The sequence below is a fragment of the Ranitomeya imitator genome, chromosome 10 (assembly GCF_032444005.1).
Source record: "Ranitomeya imitator isolate aRanImi1 chromosome 10, aRanImi1.pri, whole genome shotgun sequence".
Classification (NCBI taxonomy): Eukaryota; Metazoa; Chordata; class Amphibia; order Anura; family Dendrobatidae; genus Ranitomeya; species Ranitomeya imitator.
In genome coordinates this window covers 101,572,823-101,598,213 of record NC_091291.1, presented here as the reverse complement: position 1 = coordinate 101,598,213, position 25,391 = coordinate 101,572,823, and the positions used below count along the sequence as shown (strand labels likewise).

At 42.4% G+C, this 25,391-nt stretch overlaps 1 protein-coding gene across 4 annotated transcripts in view; it reads right to left on the bottom strand.

The window, feature by feature from the left end:
- Nucleotides 1-25,391, bottom strand: part of PLEKHG5 (pleckstrin homology and RhoGEF domain containing G5) — a 321,116-nt gene that overhangs the window by 85,737 nt on the left and 209,988 nt on the right. For all 4 annotated transcript variants that reach the window (XR_011315486.1, XR_011315487.1, XM_069741635.1 and 1 more), the window contains 3 exons: nucleotides 18,766-18,826; nucleotides 9,497-9,588; nucleotides 4,472-4,608 (listed from right to left, as the gene is read on the bottom strand). Coding sequence is in view for 2 of the 4 variants with exons in the window: in XM_069741635.1 (XP_069597736.1) it covers nucleotides 4,472-4,608; nucleotides 9,497-9,588; nucleotides 18,766-18,826 (290 nt within the window). In the remaining 2 variants the exon portion in view is untranslated. The remainder of the gene's footprint in view (nucleotides 1-4,471; nucleotides 4,609-9,496; nucleotides 9,589-18,765; nucleotides 18,827-25,391) is intronic.

Here is a 25,391-nt window from a genome sequence, read left to right as displayed (position 1 = left end):
AACAGAGATGCTGCGCTCAATCACTGCCTGCAGCACTGTCAATGTGACGTCAGTCAGTGCCACAGACAACAACAGAAATCGGGCAGCGGTGGAGACTTTTCTGAAAAGATAGGACACAATTAAGTTAGCCACTCCTTACAACACTGTGGTGCAGTAATTAAAAATAATGGAAGCCATGGGTGCCTAGTGATATTTGTATGGTTGTCCTAATCCATTTGTCCTACAGGGCATAAAATGCCAGTATGAAAGAGATCTCTTAATCAGGATCTCTGTCTATTAGCCAAAGTAAAGCTCTACCCTCCATGCGTTATGCCAACAGCCTTTACCTTATGGGGAATTTATAGTTTACCTACAGTATCTCTGCTGGGAAAAGAGCCACACACTATATAGGGGCCATTCACTATAAAGTCCCATTGAGATCTCTGAATGTTATGCTACTGAGATGCCTCCATATAACACAATTGAGAAGCCTGAAAATTGCCCCACTGAGAAATATGAAGATCATCATACTGAGAAGCCTGAAGATCCTTCTAATGAGAAGCTAAAAGGTCACACAATTGAGAACCCTGAAGATCACCCCAAGGCGAAGCCTTAGTATGACACCATTGAGAAGCCTGAAGATCATCGTACTAAGAAGCCAAAATATCACACACTGAGAAGCCTGAAGATCATCCTATTGAGAAGCCAATAGGTCACACCATTGAGAAGCCTTAAGATCACCCCAAGGAGAAGCCTTAAGATCACACCACTGAGAAGCTGGAAGATTACCCTATTGAAAAACCAAAAGGTCACACCATTGAGAAGCCTGAAGATCACCAGAAGGAGAAGCCTTAGGACGACACCACTGAGAAGCCTGAAGATCATCCAATTGAGAAGCCAAAAGGTCACACTATTGAGAAGCCTGAAGATCACCCCAAAGAGAACGCTTAAGATCATACCATTGAAAAGCCTGACAATCATTGTACTGAGAAGTCAAAAGATCACACCACTGAGAAGCCTGAAGATCTCCCTATTGAGAAACCAAAAGGTTACATCATTGAGAAGCCTGTAGATGACACCACGGAGAAGCCTTAGGATCATACCATTGAGAAGCCTGAATATCACCCCACTGAGAAGCCTGAAGATCACACCATTGAGAAGCCTGAAGATCACTTCACTGAGAAGCCTGAAAATCACTCCATAGAGAAAAACAACAACCACTTTACAAGAAAACACTTAAATTTTTACACAGGTGACTATACTAATGAAATAATAATAATACAAATAACCCCAAAAATAACCATAAAATGACAAAATTAATTAGATAAATTACTTTACACCAAAAAAGGCTACAATTGTAAAACATATAATACACACCAAACAGATTAAAATACAAAATGCAGAGAAACAGACTAGGCCAAATTCATTATTAACCCCTTAACCCCCAGAGATTTTTTCGGTTTTGCGTTTTTTGTTTTTCGCTCCTCTTTTTCCCAGGGCCATAACTTTTTTATTTTTGCTGTCAATATGGCCATGTGAGGGCTTGATTTTTGCGGGACGAGTTGTACTTTTGAACAACATCATTGGTGTTAACATGTTATGTACTAGAAAATGGGAAAAAATTCCAAGTGCGGTGAAATTGCAAAAAAGGGCATTACCACACTTGTTTTTTGTTTGGCATTTTACTTGGTTCATTAAATGCTAAAACTGACCTGTTATTATGATTCTCCAGATAATTATGAGTTCATAGACACCAAACATGTCTAGGTTGTTTTTTATCTAAGTGGTGAATTTTTTTCCAAACTTTGTTAACAAAAAATAAAAACAATAATGCGCCATTCTCCGATACCCGTAGTGTCTCCATTTTTTGTGATCTCGGGTTGGAAGAAGGCTTATTTTTTTGCGTGCCGAGCTGACGTTTTTAATTATACCATTTTGGTGCAGATACGTTCTTTTGATCGCCCGTTATTGCATTTTAATGCAATGTCATGGCGACCAAAAAAACGTAATCCTGGCGTTTTGACTTTTTTCCTGCTACACCGTTTAGCGATCAGGTTAATCCTTTTTTGTATTGATCAATCGGGGGATTCTGAACGCGCTGATACCAAATATGAGTATGTTTGATTTTTTTTTTTATTGTTTTATTTTGAATGGGGCGAAAGCGGGGTGATTTGAACTTTTATTTTATTTTTTTTATATTTTTAAATACATTTTCTTTTTACTTTTGGCATGCTTCAATGGTCTCCATGGGAGACTAGAAGCTGCCACAACCTGATCGCCTCTGCTACATAGAGGCGATGCTCAGATCGCCTCTATATAGCAGATTTACTCACTTAGTATGAGCGCCGACCACTGGGTGGCACTCGCAGAAAGATGGCACTGACAACCATAGAGGTCTCCAGGAGACATCCAGTTGTTATGTCAACACACTGGTAACCCGCGATCACGTGACGTGGGTCACCAGCGGGCGTATTTCCGGTGAGATTGCCAGAAGCGCTTGTTAAATGCTGCTGTCAGCGTTTGACAGCAGCATATAACTGGTTAATAGCCGCGGATGGATCGTGATTCCACCCGTGGCTATTGCGGGCACATGTCAGCTGTTTAAAACAGCTGACATGTCCCGGGAAAGATGTGGGCTCACCACCGGAGCCCACATCAAAGGGAGGGACTCCGACATTGGCGTACTATTACGCCCGATGTCAGAAAGGGGTTAAATATAATACAAAGTTAAATGAATAAGGACATTATTTAACTGTATTGATAAAAGTAAACACGCGATTATGTAGTCTGAACATCACTCCACTGAGTAGCCTGAAGATCACGTTATTATGAAGTCTGAACATCGCTCCACTGAGTAGCCTGGAGATCACGTGATTATGAAGTCTGAACATCACTCCACTGAGTAGCCTGAAGACCACGCGATTATGAAATTTGAACATCACTCCGCTCAGTAGCCTGAAGATCACTTGACTATGAAGTCTGAACATCACTCCACTCAGTAGCCTGAAGATCACTTGACTATGAAGTCTGAACATCACTCCACTGAGTAGCCTGAAGATCATGCGATTATGAAGTCTGAAAATTGCTCCACTGAGTAGCCTGAAGATCACCCGATTATGAAATCTGAACATCACTCAAATGAGTAGCCTGAAGATAACCAGATTATGAAGTCTGAACATCACTCCACTGAGTAGCCTGAAGATTATGCGATTATGAAGTCTGAACATCACTCCACTGAGTAGCGTGAAGATCACCAGATTATGAAGTCTGAACATCACTCCACTGAGTAGCCTGAAGATCACCCGATTAGGAAAGCTGAAGACTACTCAGCTGAGAAGCTTGAACACTGCCAAAATAAGAAATCAGAAGATCTAAAGATGACCCCACTGAGATTTTTTGAAGCTCACCCAACTAAGAAGACTGAAGACCAATCCATTGAAAAGACTGAAGACCAATCCACTGAGAAGACTGAAGTCAAATTGAGAAGGCTCAAATGACCCCAATTAAAAAAGCCTAAATATTACCCTATAGAACAAGTTGAAATACTGAAACCACATTGAGAACACAGGACCTTTTGCAGAAACACCATACTAATAGTAATTATATTTGAAATTATTACTGAGTATGATCATGGTGTATATAGAGTACGTCAAGGAGCCTGGATATCATATCTGATGTGCTATTAGAAACACTCGAAACACATTAAGTATCTCGAAAGGCATGACAGGTCTGAGCACGGCCTTGTCAGTGTTACTAATGAACGTAAAATGGCAATGGAGGAAAAAATAGAAGGTAAATTGTCATGCACAAGTCTATGTAATGTCAAGCATTAGTTACACTATCGTAACTCTGATGCAAGTAAGTCACAAAAAAAATAACTAAGCATTAGGAGCCCCCTTCTAAGACCCGTGGGTTTATTTTTCAAACATTATCTTACTTGTTGCTGTATTGAACCTCTGATTCCATTTTCCTAACACAAGTCCTAGTCAAGACCTATCACATCAGCCTAGGCCACTGCCATGGGGCCCAGATAGAGGCACGCACAACTCACCAATCTCATCGGCTGGCACATTCGTCACAGGACCCACAATACAATAATGACAGGCCCTTCACTTCTCTATACAAGTCTTCAGTTCATCAACATATGAAGGATTAACTAACTTCCCCAAAAGTTAATTTACACAGGGAAGGGGATCCTTTCTTGTTATGGGATCCACCCATTTGCCATAGCTAAATACAAAAGACGGCTTCGACTGACCATATCTTTAGTCTCCTGAGGCAACCTGATATTAACAAAATTGTCGAGTACCATAATAAGTCTGCTACTCCGAGTTCAGGAGATTCTTCTATTTCTTAGCCCCAAAATTTGAACTATTGTTCATCACAACCAATAATGAAAACAAAACAGTACAAGTATAAAACATGGGGCCACACACGCACTGTAGGCCTGTCATATTAGTGTTATCACCTACTGATGGGTGACATCTCCTACCTTTAACCTTCAGGTAATGTCCTCCAAATCTGTATGCTTCGAAGTTTAGTGACAAAGGTGTGTTGGATTGGTCCAGGAAGATATCCACTTTACTCAGTTCAATCCCTTTTCTTTCGAAAGCCGGAATCAAGACCTCACTAAAAACAAAGTAAGTCTGCCTTGTTAGCCAACAGGAGTAAAACATCAATACATAATATCTATCCATCTATCTATCTATCTATCTATCTATCTATCTATCATCTATCTATCTATCTATCTATCTATCTATCTATCTATCTATCTATCTATCTATGCCATGCCGTTCAGGCATTAAAGTCCACTTTTTTTTCAATTATTTTGTGCTGCTTTTCCTTTTTTTTTTGAGTTTATCTATCTATCTATCTATCTATCTATCTATCTATCTATCTATCTATCTATCTATTATCTATCTATCTAAACTCTATCCATACATCTACTTATCTTCACATTCACTCTTCAATATTTAAACTGCAGCACTTAGAAGGAAAAGTCGTAGTATTATGGAAATCACATGATTGATAGACATGTTAACAATCTGTAAATCTTTTTAAAAAAATGGAAAAGAAAAAGTTTCACAACATCTTGATTTATCTAGCGTTGAGTATGGGTGCCACACCCCGCACTTACAGCCTTGACTGCTATCAGTGAGGTTATTAGTGGTTGTCTGAGGAATGTTCTGCTGCGCTGAGAGCAGTTGGACAAATCATCAAGATCCTCTGCTGGCCGCTCCTTTATAATTTCTGACCAATGGCGTCCATGGTGTACTCGAAGGAAGACAAGTCTGGAGATGCTGCAGGTCATGGTAGCACATTTAGGCCACACATGCTGCTCATAGTAATACTTGTCTCCCTTGGAGCACATCTGGGTCATCAGGGTCAGAAATTATACAGAAGCTGCCAGCAGAGGATCTTGATGATTTGCGAAGTGCATTCAGCGCAGCAGAACATAACCTCACTGATAGCAGTAAGACTGTAAGTGTGAGGTGTAATCTCTACCTAATATCTATTTTCCTATCATTCTCTTTAACTACCTCCACTTCTATCTATCAAACATCTATATCATATATTTCCATAACATTCCTCTATTTTACAAATTTATAACATAAGACATCAGCTTCATAATGAGAAAATCTGAACAAATGATTCAGTAATTTTTTAAATGAGGAACTAAAAATAATAATAAAATAATAATGTTCTTGACATTTTCCAGTGCCACGAGTCGTAATATCAGATTATTGTCATTTATATGCTATATATCCATCAGTAAGCACAAAACAAGTTATCTGGTTTCATGTGATAAATGATCCGAGTTGCCATTATACCAGCAGAATATTCTCCTAACTATCGTCCCGACCTTTCCGTCACATTCCTGAGTGAAAGGTCAACTCCATGGCTCAATAAAGGTCTATGCTGTAAATCAACCGCGTCCACCGTTAATGAGCCAATCTCATCACAAGTAGGATCCAGCCCAGGGTGAGGATCTATAATCTACAAAATAACCTTTTTGTTCTCAAACTCCTTTGATTACCTGCCGAACATGAGACTGTAAACTACAATCAGGCCGCTGTCCTGTCTCTTCACTAGATCAAATGGTCTGTCTAAATTTCGAGAAATAATTGGGATTCCTATTTTAGGTAGGGTTTGTCTAGTTTCTCTGCAGCTTTGTTCTGTGAGCCTACGCTAATATAAGCTAGGAACAGTTGTTTAGGTAATGCCCCAATCTGTAGACTAGAACCACGTAAGTATCAATCAGTAGGGTTAGGGTTTGTTCACACGCGGCATTTTTGTTTTTTACAGTTCCGACAAAGTAACTGAGAATTCAAAAATCTTATTCAAACACTGGGTTTATTTCCTTGCCTTTTTCTTTTAGCTGCTGGGCATTTCTTGAAATCCACAGCATGTCTATTTCTTTGTAGCATTTTTGCAGAATTTTTCACCCATTGAAATGAATGGAAAAAATGCAAATAAAAACTGTATTTTAAGAGGACCTGTTACTTGCCATAAATAAGAATTTGTTACCTGGTGTTAATGCTGATTTTCCCTTAAGTCTGGCCTTCTTTTTATTTTGTTCTTGCACCCTTTCCTTCCTTAGATATGGCCCCCTCTTCTCTATATATAAGTCTAAGATTTTTAGCCAATTGGGCATGATCCTCAAATAGATGCCCGCAGAGAAGCACTGTCACGGGGCTACCGCGACAGAGAGGTTCCAGAGAACCGCAGCGCTCTGGGCCTCGTTCACACACGATGAACAGAAGCTCTTCTCCTGAATTCTGACCTGGCTGTCTTGTGCCAGCAGGGCAGCAGTTAAACCTTGTTGCTGAAGTTTGCTGAGAGCTTGGTCTCTCAGCTGAATTGGTTTTTGTAATCTCCGCTCGTATATAGACTCAGCCTTGACTACAACTGTTGTCAGTGATCAGTTCTGCTGCCTGGCTTGAAGTGGGAAGGAGCGTGGTGTTAGGAGCTTGGAGGTTTATCTACAGAGATTGTTGTCTGCTGTTTTGTTTGCTTGTTAAACCTTTTTTCCTTCCTAGTTTTTTCCTTCTCTTCCCTTCTCTGTGTTTCCTCTGTGGCTGCGTGAGCATTTGGTGAGTTTGAGATTTTAGTTACCTTGTCTGCATACCCTGTTTAATTGTCGTATTTATACACTGGTGCAGTCCACCTCCCTGGGGGGGGAGACGGGGCCACTGATAGGGGCTGCACAGGAGACAGGGATACGCTGGCGGCTCACGCCTCCTAACCATCATAGGTACCCCTGAGATAAGGGAAAGTCAGGGCCCCATTATAGTGACAGGGACAGGTGCGGGTCCCAGTACGCCGTCCTGCCCCTTTATCGCCGTTAACGGCGTGACAAGTACTTAGGACCATGCCCACTTGGATAAAAAGACTACGTTTATAAACAGGATAGGGGGTCATCTTAGGGACAGAGAGCAGCAGAAACAAAGGAAGATCATCACTAGATTCAGGAGAACAGTGGCATTTACACCATATTTATGGCAAGTGATAAGTTCACATTAAATGAGCTAAATGGGAGGTGTAAGCGAGAGTTTTATCATGTAACGCAGACCTGGTCAACATGTGGCCCATATCTGACTTTATGATTGTTCCTGTCCAGCCAACAACATGTAAAGCAGATCTGGTCAACAAGTGGAACATATCTGGCCTTCTGATTGTTCCTGTCCAGCCAAAAGGCGGGAAGCAGAGGCCCATGGGCCACACCACACATCCACCCCCTCACCAGTTGTCTCAGTTTCACATGTATCTGCATTCTCATGATGCATATACCAATGTGAACAGAGGTGTAACCATTCCAGCATTCAGTGTGTGCGTCTGAGTCTCGGTGCATTATGCGCAATGACATCACTAGATTGCGCTAGTTGCACGGAGCCTCGATCGACACCACACAGAGTGGAGCAGCATGCTAGGAAAACAAGGCTAGGTGAGTAGCTTGACTTTATTTTTTTCAGTGTCAGTAGTTGGAGGAAACTGTAGGGGCAACATACTGTGTGGGGGTTTGTAGGATCTCTCACGCTTTGTGTGGGGGGTTCTGGGGTCCATAATACTGTGAGGGGGTGAGAGGTCCATAGCACAGTAGGAGGCTGTGGAGGCATCATTCTGTTCAGCTATGATTGGGAGTATCATACTGTGTATGGTGCCCTCTAGGTTCATACTGTGTGTGTGGGCCCCCCCTGCGGAGGCATCATTCTGTGAGAGTGTGACTGGGGACATCATACTGTGTATGGGGGCACTGAGGTCTGTCATACTGTGTGTAAGGGGCTGTTGGGTCTACCATACAGTGTGTGGGGGCCGCGGAGGCATCATTCCATGGGAGTGTGACTGGGGACCCTGGGCTCCATCATACTGTGTGTAAGGGGCTGTGGAAGCATAATTCTGTGGGGGTGTGACTGGAGGCATCATACTGTTTATGGAGGTACTAGAGTCCATCATACATCATACGGTGTGTGGAGGCATCATTCTATGGGAGTGTGACTGGGGGCATCATACTGTGTATGGGGGACCCTGGGCTCCATGATACTGTGTGTAAGGGGCTGTGGAAGCATCATTCTGTGGGGGTGTGACTGGAGGCATCATACTGTGTATGGAGGTACTAGAGTCCATCATACATCATACGGTGTGTGGAGGCATCATTCTATGGGAGTGTGACTGGGGGCATCATACTGAGTATGGGGACCCTGGGCTCCATCATACTGTGAGGGTGTAACTGGGGATGTCATACTGTGTGTGGGGGCACTGGGGTCCATCATACAGTGTGTGAGGGCTATGGAGGAAACATTCTGTGGGGAGTGTGACTGGGGACAGCATGGTGCCTGTGTGGGAGGTCACTGATCAAGTTATAAGGGCTGAATAACACAAGCAGTATGATTTATAAACTTGGTAAGAAGCAGTAAATTATATGGTTGTGATTAGCTGACACAGGTAGGAATACAGGTTATAATAAGCACTATTGTATTAGCAGTAGCAAGTCTTCAAAAATCTTAATTTTTCTCAATATTAAGTGATACAAATTAATATATAATAATATTAATATTGATAATAATTAAGTTCAGCTGGTTGGTTCAGCCCTCCACAATACAGATGGTGCTTCACGCGGCCCCTTTTGAAAACTAATTGTCTACCCCTGATGTATGGGGAATTTACTTGACTGTATCCTAGGGATAAGTCACAATGTCTGGTTGGTGGAGGACTCCAACCAATCTGCACAATAATCAGGTCAAAGTGTTCCCACCATTGGCCCCATGAACACAATAAACCCCTTTAACTTTGGAACTCTATGAAGAGAAGCAGAGAATTGGAGCTCTGTGTTACAGCAAAGGAATGATGACCCCTAAAAAGAAACGCTAATAAAATGATCAGAACTGGATTTATACAAATGTGAGGGTGTGACTGGGGGCATCATACTGTGTAAGGGGGGCCCTGGGCTCCATCATACCGTGTGTGAGGGGCTGTGGATGCATCATTCTATTAATGAGTAATGAAATGAATCATTTACCCCAGAGACTTCTTCTTCATGGCTGGAACAATTTCTGTCTCTATATCCACATTTAAATCGAACTTTAACGTGAAGCATTCCTTACTTGGGTCCTGAAAAGAGAAGATAATAATAAGATACTTTTCTGAAATTATAGAAAAAGCATATATGTCAGTACCCTACAAAGCTTCCATAATAGTGACATATCGAGAACATATAACAGCACCATACACAGCTTATATATCAGTGACACACTGTACATAGAACATATAACAGCACTATACGCAGCTTATATATCAGTGACACACTGTACATAGAACATATAACAGCACTATACACAGCTTATATATCAGTGACACATTGTACATAGAACATATAACAGCACTATACACAGCTTATATATCAGTGACACACTGTACATAGAACATATAACAGCACCATACACAGCTTATATATCAGTGACACACTGTACATAGAACATATAACAGCACCATACACAGCTCATATACCAGCGACATACTGTACAGAGAACATAAAACAGCACCATACACAGCTTATATACCAGTGACATACTGTACAGAGAACATATAACAGCACCATACACAGCTTATATACCAGTGACATACTGTACAGAGAACATATAACAGCACCATACACAGCTCATATACCAGCGACATACTGTACAGAGAACATAAAACAGCACCATACACAGCTTATATACCAGTGACACACTGTACAGAGAACATAAAACAGCACTATACACAGCTCATATACCAGCGACATACAGTACAGAGAACATATAACAGCACCATACACAGCTTATATACCAGCGACATACTGTACATAGAACATATAACAGCACCATACACAGCTTATATACCAGCGACATACTGTACAGAGAACATATAACAGCACCATACACAGCTTATATACCAGTGACATACTGTACAGAGAACATATAACAGCACCATACACAGCTCATATACCAGCGACATACTGTACAGAGAACATAAAACAGCACCATACGCAGCTCATATACCAGCGACATACTGTACAGAGAACATAAAACAGCACTATACACAGCTCATATACCAGCGACATACAGTACAGAGAACATATAACAGCACCATACACAGCTTATATACCAGCGACATACTGTACATAGAACATATAACAGCACCATACACAGCTTATATACCAGCGACATACTGTACAGAGTGGAGTATGAGGGTCTCTGGGACAGATATTGCCAGTGATGCTTCTGCTGAATGTCACATTGTCTCATAAAAGAGCAGGAATAGACTAAACAATGGGCTGCCATGTCAAGTCTCTTCCCCTTGGTAGAGGGCAATCTATAAATGGGAACAGGCAAGAAGGAAGAGGCAAACAGTAAAGTAACTTTAGAAATAAGAGATGGTGTCACAGGTCAGCGGTGCCCATTGTGTTCCCATAACCCTTTTAAGAATTGCAGCTATTTTTGTGACTCTGTAGTGAAAACTTTAAAATATCAAACCTAAAAAAGAAAGCGAACGAGTCCTGTGTTTGAACAATGCATTGCCGGACGAGACAGGAGAAAATATCCCCCTCCCAAATAAGAAGACACTAGTAAAATAAATGACACGTGGAAGGTGGAGGGCTCTGGTGCAGAATTCAATGGGGACGGGTCCACAAATTCCAAGTTATATTATTTAATAGAAGGGTATATAGGACCCTTCATTCATTGGGATAGTGAGTAGTTGGAAATACATGCATTACATGGTGTTATTTCTACCGTCGTGCCCGTGCCTGACAGAGAGGAGCGTGACATCGGACAAATGCAGAGAAAGCTCAGCAGGTCCAAACTTGGCAAAGTTTTATTTGCTCATATCTAGTCACGGGTTCAAAAAGTACAATGTATGCGGTTTTTCCAAGAAATGCATGCAAATCTTTTTAGCGTTGTCATCTGGACTCATAAATGACCAGTTTATGCAGAATCCAGAGAATTCGGCTCCATGTATCATATCACATCTATCTTATTAGTAGGCTGCGGGGTCCGCTCAGGGCATCAGATACGGGTTACATAGTGACCATTCAGCCCTCTTTTTCCGCTGCGTATTTCCATATCTGGACTGACTTCAGCACCACCTCCCAATGGTGGCTGATGAATGGACACATGGAGGGGAGGGGAAGGCTGGACAGTCGTCAGACATAATGTGACTTGTGCTGTTGAGGGAAAGTTTAAAAAAAGTAACTAAGGCTATCTGCATAGTGTGTTTGTGCACTTAGCTGAAAGCAAGTGTCAGGAGCTGTTTCCAGAAGGATACCTTGACATTGCCATAAGTCAAAAGTGTGTTCTTCTTCCCTCTGTATACTCCAGCTATACATCATGGTGGAAAACTGAGATCAACTACAGTCTATGAGGTCAACTAAATCCAAATATCTCATTTCCAGGGGTGTAATTATAGAGGTGGTAGAGCTTGAAGTCCCATAAGCGCCCACTTGGTTCCCATAATGGTAGATAATAGTTGGGGAGCCCTACACATTTTGTATTTGGAAGCTTTTCTAAGATTTTGCACTGCTGGCCTTAGGCTAGCCTATCAATGTGATTGGCACTGATATAGCAAGCCTCACATCACTGCGTTGTGCCTGGTACCACAGTCCGTGCCGATTCAAGTAGTTGGTGTGATTAATATTACCAGTCTAATTTATCATGCTGCACTTTCGTAAAAAAAAGGCCGGACCTTTAAGAAATGGATGGGGTAGAGTGGAAAATGTCACAAGACATAAAAGTGTCTAAAATTCAGTTGCCAGGTTTTGTGCCCTTTCCTTGTTGATATTTAGTGACTTGCAAGCCATGGCAACCAGGATCAGTATTTCCGGTCCAGCTTCCTTTCCTTCTCTTCTTTAGTCCTGGCTCTTTCAATTTGAACTTGGCATCGGGCCCGTCATTATGGCCGAGTTCTCCCAAAGGTTTTCCTTTGTGCTCATTACTTTGATAAGACTGCTCATGTGTATAGCGGTATGACAATCCGGCAAAATACCCACATTCATCGGGCTTGCAATTAAGACACCATCTTGACCACACCACCTTATCTACCCAACTCCAACAATCCGAACTGACCCGACCACATAGATAATACACAAGTAAATTAGTGCCATGTGTAGGGTAACGTTAAAAACACCTTACCTAATGTTATGCATGGGTTTTACAAGACTTCTGCAAGTGTTCTGCAGCATCAAACACCGAGACAGAAGTAGAAGAGTAAGGTGCAAAGTGGAATCACTATGAATAGGAATTTTCCAGCATGTCTCCCAGAGATCTGGGGTCAACACCCTGAACTCAATTCTTGCAATGTTGCATTAATCCACCTCTACCATTGTCATGAAACGGGCTACTTGGTGTGCACAATGTTTAGGTAGCTGGCACATTTCGAAGCAACATCCTCATGGATTCCAACAAAACATTGCCTAGAGTAGGGGTCTCAATCTCAGCCAGGTAAATGGACCGCACAAAGAAAAAAATTGAAGTTGATGGGCCACATATTTTCAGTGGTACCATTTTTTTTCTAACCATCTAGAAAACATTGTCACAATTGACAGCAATATCAAAGGCACTAAAACTGTGGCGATCAGTGCCAATGCCGATCATGGCCAATGACGATGATGCCAGCTCTGCTTGTGAGCCAGCGCTATTATTGTGCCATACACGTACGGTGGTTTGTGAGAGGCATGGACGGTCAGGGTCGGGAGCTAGAGGGGCACATGTTCCCATCCGGTGTTGAGGGACTATTGTTTTAGCAACTACAACGCTGTCGGTCGGGCACAGCCGGACATCTAAAAGTGTGTCACAGTACAGCAGACGTACATACTACCCAGTACATGGCCACGTCTGCCAGACTGATATCACTCAGCGCAGGAGGCTTCTAGAAGGTCTCAGAGCAGGTGTGTGGGCCGCACCGCAGACAATCCGCATAGAAGGGGAGCGCTGTGTGGCTGGCTGCTTCAATCAAGGGATATAAAAGGGTCCACAATGTACTGATACGTACCTGGATTTTATTATCTGTAAATGTATGTTTGTAAGTGTGAGAATACAGTATGTGTGGATAATATGCACATATGTGGAATTGTGCATATGCACAAGTCTGGGGGTCTGGAGTTGTATGTAATGGTGTATTGGGGTGTATGTACGTGTAAAAACATTTGTTTGTTTGGGGTTCATTTAACCATTTAACAACAACGACGTACAGTGAAGGCAGCTGGGACCACCAGTTTTGTGCAGGTCTATGATCTTGTTCCTGACATCCTTATAAAACTCTTTGGTCTTGCCCATGTTGTAGAGGTTAGAGTCTGACTGACTGAGTCTGTGGACAGCAGTCTTTTATAAAGGTGACTATGTAAAACAGCTGTCTTTAATGCAGGTAACCAGTTGATTGGGAGCATCGAACTGGTCTGTAGGAGCCACAACTCTTAATGGTTGGTAGGGGATCAAATACTTATTTCTCACTGCAAAATGCGCATAGGTTTATATAATTTATACAATATGATTTCCTGGATTTTATTTTTGATATTCTATCTCTGAATGGTAAAATTAACCTACCCTTAAAATTATAGACTGTTCATGCCTTTGTCAGTAGGCAAACTTACAAAATCAGCAAGGGACCAAATACTTATTTCCTTCACTGTGCATGTACATTATAAGCCGAACCTGCCCCTTTGCCTGCCGATGATGGCTGTAATAAACCTGTCACGTGCCGCTGTCTGTGACCCCAAAACAATGCTCGAGAAGGGAGGTGTATTCCCTGCTGTATATTCCAGCCAACGACCTGTCAATCAACCGGAGGAGGGTGGCACTAGGCAGGGAATACAGGGTGAGGCTGTGGAAGTGCACCGTCACGCCCCAATGCACTTACATATATACAGAACTACAAAATGCAATCTCTCCCTTCTGGAGCGTCATTTTGGGGTTATAAATGTGCTTAAATTTTAAAGGGTACATAGTCATATGAATGGTTTCGGGGGCGGAGAACTTTCTCACAGGTTCCCTTTATGTTATGCCTGCCTGGGCACACGGAGGGGGATGGTGTTAAGCGGAGAGGATAGAGGCTGTTTTTATAGTGTTACATTGTATCCTGGATAGGCAAATAATCACAAATCAATCACCGTCTACATAAGGAAGTAATACGGAGAGGTAGAGCTTTCTGGTAGAAGAAGCCATCCTTAAAGAGGGTCTTCAAGATTTCAACATTTCTAATGTGGTCTTTATTACCGGAGCAGTAGTGATCCTTCCGAAATAATGACGTAAGACATAGATTGGCCACTACGGCCATAAGAAGTGCACTTATGCTATATCATGAGGATACATTGCAGATGGTGGCAAATTACGGGAAGAAAGATTGGACTCCCGTAACCCGTGACTGCTCGCTGTTTCGCTACAAGTCTCCTTATGCAAATTAAAGGGGGTTTCCAGTTTCACGTAAATGAAACATAGTCATCGCCTAATTAAAAATTGTGCAATTTTCTAACATGCTTTGCCAATTTTAGAGATCTCTGTTTACTGTCAGAGAATGGAAGCGTTCCCGCACTACACCTTGAGGCCAAATGTAAAACCCTTCCTGGCCTAATGCTCCTCAGGTAGCTGGAAGATCAGCTACAAAGTATCAGCGTCGATAATTCCTTTGTGCAAGCGGATTGCTCTTATGTAACATTGTATCGGTATTACAACTCGGCCCCATTCACTTGAATGTAAGAGAGATGCAATAACAGACACCACCTATGGACACAGGGTTTGGGGGGCGATCAGTACTTTAAGAACAAAGAAAATGAAAATTTAACATAGATGGGCGTTTTTAGGGGATGAATTATGGTAAATTGTCTAGTAGTGGCGTCATAAGCGCCAAAGAACCGGCAATTTGTTGTGTTATGTTGTATATATATAGGTGTATAGTGTTATTATTGGCAACCAAATGTCTTTGTGTGGTGTGGTGTGTTAAAAACAGAATATAGGTAATGATTATAGGGGATATCTGGGACTTAAAAAAAGGCATGTAGTTGCTAACAGAGGCAACTATTTGCCTGTTGTACCCGGTCACAGACCACTCCTGCCAGAGATTCAGCTGCTCCCTGTCATCAGAGTGGCCGTTTCTTTCCTATTGACTGAGCGGGACTTCTGGGGCCATGCTGATTGACAGCCGACTCCTGCTGCCTAATTAAGTGAAGCTGGCTATCAATCAGCATGACACCTCTTGTTCCTCCCTATCAACAGGAAGATAAACTGCTGCTCTGGTGACAGGGAGCAGCTGAATCTCTGGCAGGAGCGGTCAATGACCCCAGAAGCTGGATTCCCTTGTTGCACTGTGACATTCTCTTTTTGTAGGTAATATTTGGTCGTCCTATAGCAGCAATAGGTATTTATAACCTAGCAGGTGGCCGACTACTCTAGGTGCACAGAAGAAATCACACCTTGAGATAAAGGGTGAGCAACTGTGAACTCATAGGGTGATGTCGTAATGCCACGTTTTACTACCGCACCCATGGGGCAGAGACGGATCACCTCTGCTTCAGCCACCCTTCAACCGAAGCTTAGTAAAGTGTGAAATATTGACTCCTAGTCCAAGTAGATACCTATACTTTAGCCACTGGCGCCCAAGTTTTTTTTTTTCAATTCGTATCGATGACTGTTTTCATGAATAAAGAAATTAATTTGACCGTCAATGGACTTTTTCTATATAAAAAAAGAATTAAAAATTGCCTGTTCTAGAAATTACACTACGTTTTCGGTATGGACTCGGAACTTTACTGTTCGAGTTCGGCTATCCCTACTAACTTTAACAAAAATTAATTTTGTTTGTGCAAAATGGTATCACATGATACTGAAATCCAAATCGAAAAGGTCTATCACCATTGTATTGTGTCAATTCTTTCAAAATCTGCACTTGTCATTAATAAGAGGACAGTAATATCTACAAACCCAACACTTCTCGTCTTTGAGGGTTTGCCAAAGATGCAGTATGTTAGTGTAGGCTATCCTCTTTGAGCGAAGGACGAGACATCAGAAATGCAAATCTCTCCTGATAGTTTGGTACAATGTATCAGTTTAGGTAATATGTATTCTTATGAAGTCCAGGATGATCCCAGCCCTATAGGGCAAAAAAAAAAATACCTTCTAATGATAAGGAGAACACAAATTCTACAAAAAAGCAATAATATATTGGCAGAATGATTTTTGTATGAAGCTTAGTGGAAACCTGCACATGACTGGTGTCATTTGCTCGGGGCTACATGTAGGTGCAGGTATGGTCAGGAGCGGACGTGGGTGCGGAAAATACTTGTGAAATATTCTTTATCTGATGCTGCTCACGGAATACATTAATCAGGGGAAAGTCCCTGGATATGCCATAGTTTATTGTATGATGGCAGCCCAAAAGCTGAGACCCCATAGATCATTAAAGTATTCTTTGAAATTTCCTTCAAGGAAATATGGAGGAACTGAAACACAGAAAAAAATATGAAAAAAAATTGGAACTAGCCACTGTGCTTTACCTAGCAGCATTTCTTCTTCATTTTAGTGATCGGAAGGAATCCTGGCAGATGGATCCACACAGATCACATATACAGCAGGTGAAAATAGTATTGAACACGTCATTAATTTTTTAAGTAAATATATTCCAAAAGGTGCTATTGACTCGAAATTCTCACCAGATGTCTGTAACAAGCCATCCAATCCACACAGGCAAAGAAATCGAACTATAGATGTCCATAAATGATGTGCAATAATGGGAAATGACGCACGGAAAAAGTATTGAACACGCTTACTAAAATGTAATTAATTATTTGCACAAAAACCTTTATTGGTGCTGACAGATTCAAGACACCTCCTGTATGGAGAAACTAGTCGCAGGCATTGCTCAGGTTTGATTTTGGCCCATTCTTCTACAAAAATAGTCTTCATACCCAGAAGCTTCTGTGTTCTCCTTCAATGATCTCTGAGCTTTAGTACCTTCTATAAATTTTCTATTGGATTCAGGTCCGTTGATTAGCTGGGCCATTATAGCAGCTTTATTTTCTTTTTAAGAAACCAATTGACAGCTTCCTTGGCTGTGTGTTTGGGATCATTGTCTTGCTGAAATGTCTACCTTCGTTTATCTTCATCATCCTGATAGATGGCAGCAGATTGTTATCAAGAATGTCCCAGTACATTTGTCCATTCATCCTCCAATTACATGAAGTTTGCCAGTGCCGTATGCTGAAAAACAGCCCCACAGTTCCCACCTCCAAACTTGACTGATGGTATGGTATTTTTGGGGTGATATGCAGTTCCTTTTGGCCTCCTAACGGGTATTATGGCATATAGAGACTTAAATTTTGGCTTCATCTGACCAAACTATATTCTCCCAGTATGTCACAGGCTTGTCTAAATGTTGCTGAGCAAACTGTAAATGCGATTGAACATGTTTTTTGTTCAGCAATGGAGGCTTGCGTGGTGAGTGTGCATACAGGACGTGGAGGTTGAGTGCACTACTTCTTGTCTTCTTTTTAACAATTGTACCTGCTGATTCCATGTGTTTGTGTAGCTCTCAACAGGTGGTTATTGGCTCTTGGATAACTCTTCTGATAATTCTCTTCTGTCTGAAATCTTTCAAGGAGCATCTGGTCATGGCTGGTATATGCTGAGATTATGATCTTTCCAGTTCTGGATTATTACCCCAACAGTACTCACTGGAACCATCAGTAGTTTAGAAATTCTTGTGTAATCAATGCTATTAGTATTTTTCTCAACAATAAGGTTGCAAAGGTCTTGAGACAGCTCACTGGTTTTCCCCGTCATGAGGTGTTCCTTGTGTGGCACCTCGGTAATGAGTCAACTTTTCATAAGCCATCAGTTGAACCAGCTGATACTATTTTTCACAAAGTGGCAGGATTACTTTCTAATTACTAAAAAGATTTCAGCTGGTGTCATGACTTTTTCCACGGCTTTTTGCATCTCTTTTTTCATGTGTTCAGTACTTTTTCCCTCTGTTATTTCTCATTATTACACATACTTTAATTTATGGACATCTATAGTTTGATCTTCTAGCCTGTGTGGATAGGCTGTTACCGAAATCTGGTGAGAATTTCATGTCAATAGCACCTTTAAAAATATATTTACATGTTTAATACTTATATCACCCGTTGTGTGTGTATATATACTGTATATATATATATATATATATATATATATATATATATATATATATTTCTAGATGTATATTCTAGATTTAAAGTTGCGGTAAGACCTCTTTAAACACACACACACATATATAGTATATCCTTACATCGGTGTGCCGTCTCCTAGTCTTCTTCTTCGTTATTTTCAACCCTGCATTTTTCTTCTCTCTGCAGAAAGTAAAATACATAATAAGATGAATGATTCATTTCTGGAGAACATAGATTGCCATAAGGTAAGGTGCAGATTATTATCTTTGTATGGGGTCTTGTACAGGCTGCAGACCACCTGGGAGCTGCACACTTGACAGCAGAATACTGCACAATATATCCTTCGATTTGTAGACAGTCGTTTCCCTATTTTCCACGTCCCACCATTCCCTGAATACAGGATACAGACAGCTTCTGAAAACAACTTTGAGTCGTCCACACGACTAATTCTTTTTGGGAAAGCTAGGTTAGCACCAACCACTGGATCTCCTAATGGGTTGTCATCCAGCTTTCCCAGATTCTTGAACGGCAGATGTGCCTAGTCACCCTTACCGTGTGTATCCGCAACTTCCTTCCACAGAAATCATGTATGGAGAGAGCCCTAGTGGCAATTTCACCTTTTGCAACCTCATAAATGGGGAACAGACAGACTTAAAGGGGTTTGCCGGTATTGAAAAACCCATGACCCCTGGATGCAGTTTGTTTGAAAAAAAAACCCATGCTTTTCTCAACCTCCCCAGGTCCAGCGCTGAGTCTCCGCTGCAGCTCTCTGAGTCTGTTATTGTCTGCAGCGCTGACGGGAATAACTGATCTCATCGGCGTTGCCTAAGTTGCCGCCGCGCTCACTTACAGGCTGCAGTGCTGTCGACGTGCCGTCCGCGCTGCAGACAATAATAGACACCTGGAGCAGTGGTGGAAAATCAGCGTTGGACCCAGGGAGAGTGAGAAAGGCAAAATTTTTGTTTTGTTTTCAAACACACTGCAGTCGGGGACAGGGGTTTTCTGAAACAAAAAACTCCTTTTACAGCTGTGACTCTTCACCCAATCCCTTATGCCATTTCTTTGGAGAAGGACTGGGGAAAATGATGACAAGCGCTATTTTGCTTCCAAATGACTGGATGTATAGAAAAGATAAAAATGTATGAAATCCGCAGCCTGTGCAGCACTTGGCTATTATTTTGCTCCCACATTTCCTATGGACTGTGTATATTTGAAAATCCATGCGACTTCCTTATAACAGTCTCTGTAAATGTATTTTTAAAGAAAGTCTTATGAGGCCCCCTAGAGGACAGTTTTAGAACTACATGTAGTGTAATTCCCATGTCTCCAGCAGACATTAGACCTACTATAACTATTTTATCCCCCCCAAAAAAAAAAAATAAAAATAAAAGTCTTCCCTGAAAAAGAAGCAACACACAGAACCAACATACCATCAACAACTAGAGATATGCAGTGCTGTTCAGAGCAAGAATCCTTTCTTTATATGCAAATCCAATAAAATGTTTATTAAATGCGATCTTTTGTTTACTAATTTAAAGGGCTAATCTTATTCTGAATGGTTAGAACTGCAAAGTGGTTCTAAAAGCGACCAGTTTTGCAATTTACATTTTAAAAATCCTCTTCGTTCTCAAAAACAGAGGGATATTTGATGGTATTGTTTACTGCTCGTCGCCTAGGTTACTGACCACTGCTGCAGTCCATCACAGCTTCCTAATGAAAAAGCTCTTTGATATAGAGCATGGAAGAACTTCTCTGAAGCCGATCTTCAGGAGCTCGCCGCCCCCGGCAGGCAGGAAGCCAGGAGGCAGGGGGAGCAGTGCGCTCCCGATTCAGAACATGGTTCAGTCCTCTCACCCCTCAGGCTACGTTCATATTTGCGTTGTTGTGTGGTGCGTCGACGACGCAACGCACAACGAACGCAAAAACGCATGCAAAACGCAGCAAAACGCTGCGTTTTGTGACGCATGCGTTCATTTTTATAGCGCAAAAAAAAAGGCAACAAGCAGCGTCCTCTGCGCCCTGACGCTTGTGCCCAAAAAACGCATGCATCACAAAATGCAACAAAACGCATGTCCATGCGCCCCCATGTTAAATATAGGGGCGCATGGCGCATGCGTCGCCGCGGTTGCGCCCGACGCACCGCAAATGTGAACGTAGCCTTATCCAGTTTTGTAACCTGAAAAACTCACACCGGTTTCCATGATAATCTGGCCACCAGGTGGCGCTATTACACTGTGAAAGGAAGCAGTATGCCTTATAGTTATCACTTATTCATATGGATGGTGACCATGGGAGGTTGCCTGCCTGCGAGCACCACGTCCTAGGTGGCAGGCATCACTTGCAGCGGATGGTCAGGATGATTTGCACTGCCAGTGCACTTTCTTCAGCTGCTGGGCGTACCAGGGAATTTGCTTGTGGTCAGGATCTATACACACCCTATGCATCAGTATGAGCAGGAAGTGGGAGAGGAGAATGGATGTGTCAGAACACAATCATATGATGCTGAACTGGGCAAGGAAATCAAAATAATTCCAGGCTTCCAAAAACAATACATTACAGAAAACACACCCGTGGTAAGAGTCATTTCACTGGGGAAAGAGCCCCTCAGGGAAAACACAGCACTGATCCCCCATCGGCCTTATCTCCTGGTTAGCACAGCACTAAGGCTACGTTCACACTAGCGTTCGGCTAGTGTGTGTCGCGCTAGCGTCGGGCGACGCAGCGGCGACGCACGCGTCATGCGCCCCTATGTTTAACATGGGGGACGCATGCGTTTTTGCTTGTTGCGTTTTCCGACACGTGCGTCTTTTTTGACGCTAGCGTCGGACCAAGAAAACGCAACAAGTTGCATTTTTCTTGCGTCCGATTTTCGTCAAAAAACGACGCACGCGTCGAAAAACGCAGCGTTTTTGCGTGCGTTTGCACGCGTTTTTCGGTGCGTTGTGCGTCGCGTCGCCGACGCAGCGGCGCACAACGCTAGTGTGAACGTAGCCTAAGGGGGATGTCTACTTTGGACAATCCCTTTTTGTCAGATTCTCTACCGGAGAGTGTCTTTCTGCTGCAGCCCCTAGGAATCATTAGGGGAACCGAACGGCAACCCTTACAGGGAAATCACTCAGCAATACAACCACAGGGGAGATTAAAGGGGTTGTCTAGGACTTACACCTCCTTAGGAACAGTTATCAGATTGGTAGGGGATTGACACCCTGCACCCCTAACAATGAGCTGCCATTCTCACGGCAGGCAAGGAGTGCACAGTGCACTAAGCAGATCTCCACCGATATCATAGGGATGAGAAATCTTAAGAATAGGTCACAAGTATATAAATCATGGACAACCCCTTTAAGAATTGCATCATGTCTGTAACGTTGAAACGTTTTACACACTTGTCACAGATAAAGACTTTGGTTTCCTCTCCCCGGTCTGCTGAACACCATTGTGTTCCACGTCAGGCTTTGCAGATGGCCCGGCATGATCCCAAGTGAACATCTGGACCTATATAAAACCTACCAAGATGCACACCTGTGACTTGGTATTTAGACGTCTAAGTACCCCAGAGACCTGTTCATGGTCACCTGTCTGCCTATGGTCTCCAGGAGCTCTACTACTTGCCTTAGGTTTCCAGGACCTCTGCTACTTGTTCCCGATCTCCTGTCCACCTGCAGTCTGCAGGACATCTTCTACCTGTCTATAGTCTCTCTCCAGGACCTCTGCTACCTGCTCCCGATCTCCTGTCCACCTACGGTCTTGAGGACTTCTGCTACCTGCTCCTGATCTGTCCGCCTGTGGTCTTCTTGAGGACCTTTGCTACCTGCTCCTGCTCACCTGTTCGCCTGCGGTCTTGAGGACCTCTGCTACCTACTCCCAATCTTCTATCCACCTACGATCTTGAGGACCTCTGCTACCTGCTCCCAATCTCCTTTCCTCTTGCGGTCTCGAGGATCTCTGCTACTTGCTCCTGATCTCCTGTTCGCCTACGGTCTAGAGGACCTCTGTTATCTGTTCCCAATCTTCTGTCCGCCTGCGTTCTTGAGGACCTCTGCTAACTGCTCCTGCTCTCCTGTCTGCCTGCGGTCTTGAGGACCTCTGCTACCTGCTTCCAGGTCTCTTATCTGCGTAGGGTCTCCATTACTTCCATTACCTGTTTTCCATATACCTCACCCGCCTGCTGCACCAACGTCCGTGGCCCATGTGCCCATCCCGACCTTGGGTTTTGAGTATCCACCTTACCAGGTGAGCCTAACATAAATGAACAGGGCCCTTGAAATTACCACTCTAACAAACAGATGAGGGTCCTCATTAACTCATAAATCCCTATTAAGAGATATGAGTTTTCTAAACCAGACAATATATCTAGTAGAGGTTGGACATCTGATGTTGGTAGTGTTATCATTTTATAGAAGGCGACCTGGAAATATAGGAATGTAACAAATGATTGTCTGTAATGTACGTCAGGTCTATAGGTTTATTTCTGGTAATGAATCACTGAATTAGCATCCATCTCTTAAGCTTTAGCTGTGCCCTTTGTAACATTAATTGCTTGTAGTCTTTGAATGTTCGAGCTTTGACTGTGACAAGAGCGTGGGAACAAAGTTGTCAGACCTCATACCGCTCTTTAACTAAAATACTGACAAGCTGTAGTGTCCAGTAATATTTGTAGAGCCCTTTTTAACCCGCGAGGGCCTGACATTTTTTTCTGTATGTGAGCTGAATGTAGCATGACAGCCTTTTCCCCACATCAGGTAAAGCTTAATTTTGGAGAAATACAAATATTGTTAATCCAGATACAGATAGGAAACTCATACTACTCGTGTGCAAAAATAATGTTTTCATATTACCATCCTCATTGTGATAAAGTGTCACAACTTCCCACTAAAAAGGTATAACTGAAGATAATCACATCCAAACGAAAATGATAAATTGGGAGATGTGCAGCAAGGAACTGTTTCAGCGCAGAAAGGGTCAGCAATGAAGCAAATTGATCATTTTAAATAATCTTGCCATTAAATGACAATATACTGTATAAAAACCTGATTTATGATTATGAAATTAATGATGTGAAAACATCCGCAGCGTCCTACACGCTTGATCAGGTTTATAAGCTAAAGTCCACTTGTTGTCAAGCAGAGCTGGGTCATCACCTCCTTTAAAGATGGCTTTATAGAGAACACATGCATTAATGGCGCATTTTATGAGGATGGGATGCCATCTGTTTCTTCTTGCCGGTACAAAAGCCAAAAGTTCATATGGGGAGACTATAGAATTTGGAGTGATGGGAAGGAAAAGTGGGCTGAAGAAAAGATGTCCTATACAGTCCATTGTGCGAAAGTTGGAAAGGTACAGCCATGGGCACGGTAATGGCGCCTATTAATGCTTGTCAGTTTGGAAATCTATTTGGGCCCATGATCCCTATGCCTCATAAAAAACAGCAGCATTTTAAATGTCACATAGTAAGGATGGCTCCTTTTACAGATATTGTATTTAAATATCTGTTTTAATTAATATGTAAATTAACCTTAAGTGCTCTGGTTCTGATTGTAGAAATTTACAAGCCTCTGTCTCCCTGGTTCTATTCCTTGCCTCAAGCTGCTTTATTCAGTCAGTCAAGCAGAAGAAGGTGTAGTTTGGCAGAGAATGGATTCAAGAAGGCAGAGGCCTGGGAAGTGCTCTGATTACACCCAAAGCACTTAAACCTAATTTGCATATGAATTAAAACTGCAATTTTTGTTTAATCAGGGAGCAACATGTTGCATAAATAATGGTATGGATGACATTATTTTTCACCGAGCATCATGACCATATAAACAATTTGGGGGATGAAGGATCGTGTTGACTCTCTTCTAGGAGACAATATGGTGCCTCACAGAGGCAGCATATGGTGACACAAGGAGTGCCTATAGGTTGATAATAAGGACTCCGCGTGGTGCTATACAGGGATCGTGCATGCACTATGAAATAATAAGCCCCTTAGATAGGGATAAGGGGCTGAAAAGAAAATTGCCAAACCTCGCACAAGATGGTAAACATGTGCGCCCCAGTATTTTTTAGAAGGAATCTGTGTGGTGTAATGTCTTTCTGCATGACATAACGTGTGAGCGTGTAAAGGCGTAAAAGTAAAGACCAGAATGTTTGAGACTTCGGTACATATGAGTAAATATAAAAGTCGCGTACTCAGTACTACAATAGTAGGAGTCTGTCGAAGAGAAGAAAGACTGACGACCCGACAGAGCGGCATCTCTGACGCAGGGCGTAAGTGACCGATGCTGAATGCTATCTCTCCTTTTGTCCTTGCACTCTATCATGAGCAATCCTTGTAAAGTGAAGCCAGTGTAAGGGATATGCTTCCCAATAGTGAAAGCTTTCTATTCAGAAGTGCCAAGATTTGTGTTTTATAGGGTCGCCATTAAACGTGGAAGGGAACACTGTGCAGGAAGCAAAACCACAGCTTTCAATGCAGTGAATTGCAGCACAATATCTGCAGAATTGGCGGCAGGCGGTTTAAATATCAGGGAAAACACAGCAGATCAGCAGACTGTCTGCATCAGTCTCCGGAGAAACATTACAAGTGCCAGCTGGACAAGGTCGCCACAGTCTCACTTGTTTTTCATGAAGAATTCCGACTTGTAAAAAGTCATTCATTATGGAGGAGACAAAAGACCAAGCGAGATTTCAAAATAATGGCGGCAATGGTTTATAGATGAGTAGAATGGATCGTCTAAAGAGTGCACAACCTCTATACACAAGA